Source organism: Quercus lobata, chromosome 5 (genome assembly GCF_001633185.2).
Source record: "Quercus lobata isolate SW786 chromosome 5, ValleyOak3.0 Primary Assembly, whole genome shotgun sequence".
NCBI classification, from domain to species: Eukaryota; Viridiplantae; Streptophyta; class Magnoliopsida; order Fagales; family Fagaceae; genus Quercus; species Quercus lobata.
Genome location: NC_044908.1, coordinates 85,472,615 through 85,476,655, shown reverse-complemented (window position 1 = coordinate 85,476,655; position 4,041 = coordinate 85,472,615). Strand labels below are relative to the sequence as shown.

At 32.4% G+C, this 4,041-nt stretch overlaps 1 protein-coding gene across 1 annotated transcript; it reads right to left on the bottom strand.

Annotated features, from left to right (window-relative positions):
- Positions 1 to 221: 221 nt before the first annotated feature.
- On the bottom strand, positions 222 to 3,543 carry LOC115988636 (shikimate O-hydroxycinnamoyltransferase-like). The gene is made up of 2 exons (XM_031112218.1): positions 3,043 to 3,543; positions 222 to 1,453 (listed from the first exon to the last, which is right to left on the bottom strand). Exons 1-2 carry the CDS (start codon positions 3,463 to 3,465, stop codon positions 509 to 511), a joined length of 1,368 nt encoding a protein of 455 aa, XP_030968078.1. The 5' UTR covers positions 3,466 to 3,543; the 3' UTR covers positions 222 to 508.
- Positions 3,544 to 4,041: the final 498 nt, after the last annotated feature.

Genomic DNA, 4,041 nt, shown 5'->3' with positions numbered 1-4,041 from the left:
AAAATTTATTCACCAACATTTATCGTCAAATATTATTCTGATTAATTAATATCATATACAAGTCCACCAATTGATTAAATTAAACCTCCTATAATTGCATATAAAATAAGTTCTAGCACGTTATGTGATTAATTAATATCATATACAAGTCCACCAATTGATTAAATTAAACCTCCTATAATTGCGTATAAAATAAGTTCTAGCATGATATGTCACTCACAAAATCCAATCAAGTCATTTCAAATTATATGGATAGAACTTTAGAACCTTCATAGTGAAGTTATTTTACAAACTTTAGAGAATCTGAAACTGTCTTCAGCCAATCTTGTACACATGAATGGATAATTACTAGTTTCACTAATAATCACACTAATGATTTGCCTCACTCCACACATTCGAAATAAAGCAGTTTATTTTTGGCTCATAAAAATGCAGAGAAACTGGCTAACTATAGGATTAGCCGACTAGATATGTACTGTGATTGCATAATTGGAGGCAATCATCAATGTTAATTAAGACAATATGAAGTGCAAGGCTTAAACACAAGTGCAGCCTCACACTCTATCAACTCTAATTCCCTTTTCAACATGTGCATGTACACCACCCAATCACCATTACCAGATGGACTTGGTATTGGCATCACATACCCAACATTCCCACCCCATGGAAAATAGAATGACCCAAATGCACTCTTTCCCCACCCAAAATCCACCTTTGATATTGGAAAATGTTGTCCTGATGAAACCACCAAAGCTGGTCCTTCTTTGTTGCCACTACTATATACCTTTGCCAAACTTTGCACTGGACGATGAGCCTCCACCCAATCTATCAAATCCAAGAAATGTTCTTTAGTCTTTGCACCTTCCAAAAATCCATGAACTTCATTAGCCACCCAACTCAATGGCTTTTCAATAAGCTCATCAATTTTCTTAGAATCATAGGGAATAGACAACACATTTCCAAAGTAAGAAGACATTAGTGATGTTTTCTCTTTGTCTCCAAAGCTAAGCATTGTCCTGCCATCAACAACAATGCCCAATTTTGATACCCCTTTGTTTTTAGCGCTTTTGGCACTAATTTTCCACAAAAGTGCACTGAAAGACTCTAGTTTAGTCCTTTTGCTTTCCTTGGTGCTGGCTTGTGATTGGAGTTGGTTAATTATGTCTGCCTTTACTAAGCATATGCGGTTTTCGAAATGGTTGGCACTGGGTTCTGGATCATTGGAAGGGTTGAACATGGTGATGGGGACATACAAGTTGTGAAGGGAAGGATCAAAGTAAACGGGATGTCGAGGATTGAGCATCGCGCAGTTGAAAGTTGGTAGTGAAGAGAAGGGTTTAGATCGAGCAATCTCAGCCCATGAAACAAGAAACATGCCTGCCGAGTATGCATCTACTATTTGATGGTCAAATGTGCATGCCAGCACAAGACCACCACATTTGAACCCAGTTGCCTACAAGTAGGTATCATTGTATTAGTTTCAGCAAAACCTAGTGAAAAAAAAAAAAAAAAAAAAAAAACAAGGAAACACTGCTACACAAAAAACAAATTATGGTCTTATAATATTTGAGGTGATGGATTGTGACTAGTGCAATGTAATTTTACATGGGAGCACCATAGACATCACTTTTATTTCATGACAATTGTGAAATTTTTTGTATATCTTAACTTATTTGAAAAAAAAAAAGTACTACTTGTTGCATTTTGTTTGTTTACTATTTCTTTTATCAAATTTTCTATACTAAAAAATGGTTTACAAACTAACTGTAGCTAAATGTTTATTGGTGTCACTTCAACAACATAAGCAATGTCTGAATACTTTTATGTGATTAGTATCCGTTTCTTTACTCTTTGAAATATCCAAAATATTTTCCACTTTGAGACCTTAAGGAGCATAATTTTATAAATTTTCCAATATATATATAAACACACACATGATTTTTATAAACTTCATAACACATTAGGATGTTTTTTAAAGTGGTGTCAGTAGTGGGTCTAGGTGAAAGTAATGTTACCTAAATTATTGCTTACAATATCAACAATTATAAAAATGATTGTAAAATTTTTGGATTCCAATAATTATTATTATTTGATAAAAAAAAGTTCATTTTATTTTGTCCTTTTTGCTTTGTATGTTTTTAAATTGATGGATGGAAAGTTATATTTTGTCTTAGAATATTAGTGCTTCAAAAACTTTCATCTATAATTTTTAGGTGAGAAACCAAAATGAGATGGAGATAATATAATTAGTTGAGAAATTTTAGAGATATTACAACTATTATGTATGCCTTATAAATTGATATGTTTTTAATCACACAATAATAAACAAGTTATATATATATATATATATATATATATATATGTATTTCAAGTGACATTAATTATATTTATTACTGCATTATAGCACTTGCATTAGTCTTTGGCTAACCAACCCTAAATAGCATCCACATCAGTGGGTAATTGTCCAACATTATTTAAGAGAGTACGTTCCGTGTAGTATAACTTGTCTCAACTTCACTTAAAAGTGTTATCATGACTTTTAAGTGGACTTGGTGGTATGCATTTTTATTAGAACCTCTCTCTCTCTCTCTCTCCTTGTGTGTGTGTTTCTTGGAAAAAAAAAAAAAAAACTTATGCATCTCTTGTTCAATATCAATTCTAGTTATAGTCGTTGTACAATTTACATGGCTACTGTTGTTGCATATTTTTTTTTTCTTATACTTTCTTTGCATTTTCCAAGGATGAAGAAAGAGAGTAGATAGTGGTTGTGGCATGTAAGAGAGAGAAATATTAAAAAACTATAAAAAATCGATATTTTAATAAAATAAATAATTTTATATGAGTTTTTTTTAAGTGATAATATATGTAAAATATAAAAAGTTGGTTCCTATGTTAAAATAGACATAAATTTTTGTACAAATTGATAAAAATGCTTTGAGTCTTTTGTATTAAAATTGGTGAAAGTTTTAGGATTTTTTATATTTGTTTAGCAATGTATTTTTGAAAATAATAACACGTTAATTTTCTAAAATTTTGGCAAACCTGGATAGCCAGCACGCCATTCTTCTTCTTGGGTACAAGTTTGCAGCCAATGGTCTCATCAGGTTCATTCAAATTGAGTTTTTGAAGTTCTATATTTGCAAAAGCTTCCGTGAAGTCAACCCCACGGTTGTTGCAGTGAAGCTTATGCTCACCCATGGAGTCTGGCACTTTCTCACCAGCAAGGAAATAGTAGGGCACTAGCGCTTCTTTCAAGGCCTTTTTGAGAACCTCAACCATGGCCATAGAGTTCCCATTGTCTTTATAAGTGGGCTTCTTGTAACATAAGAAGATACTAAAATCCAATGGATGTAAAATACACAAATCTAGGTTAGAGAGTGGTAGCCAATGGTCCTCATTCTTTGGCAACTGCACTGTCACCACCTCTTTATTGATCAGAGTCACCTCCATCTCTTTAGTATTCATGCTTATGTTTATGTATAATCTCTCTTTGAGAGAGAGAGAGAGAGAGAGAGAGAGAGATGGCACAATAGGGGTACAAGACTAGTGTGAGCTTGAACAATGAGAGCTATATGAGACATAAATTTATAGGTAGATAAGTACATAATCAAGTTTGGTAATAGGTACATATCACGTTTAACGTCTAGTAACGGGTTACATATCATGTTTGACTTAGTTACATATATCAATATATCATGCATATTCAGTAATAGGTACTTATCAATGTTTAGCAATATGTAATCTCATGTCGCAGTAGCTTCAACCAAAAAATTATTAAATGAAATAGAAGCACTAATCCATATTAATAAAATAAACAACTTAATGAAAATGAAATTAATTTTATGTGCCATATGATTAAAAAAATTATTAGGTGCTCTCATAGCAGTGAGTGATGTGATACTCATCCATTTTCTCACGTGAACGGTAGTATCTATTATGAGTTTAATTAATGTGACTTAATACTACTGTAAGAGAGGAGAGAGTATTACGTTGCTCTATTACTGAAATTTTTGAAATTGACTAATCGCTAACATTATTATG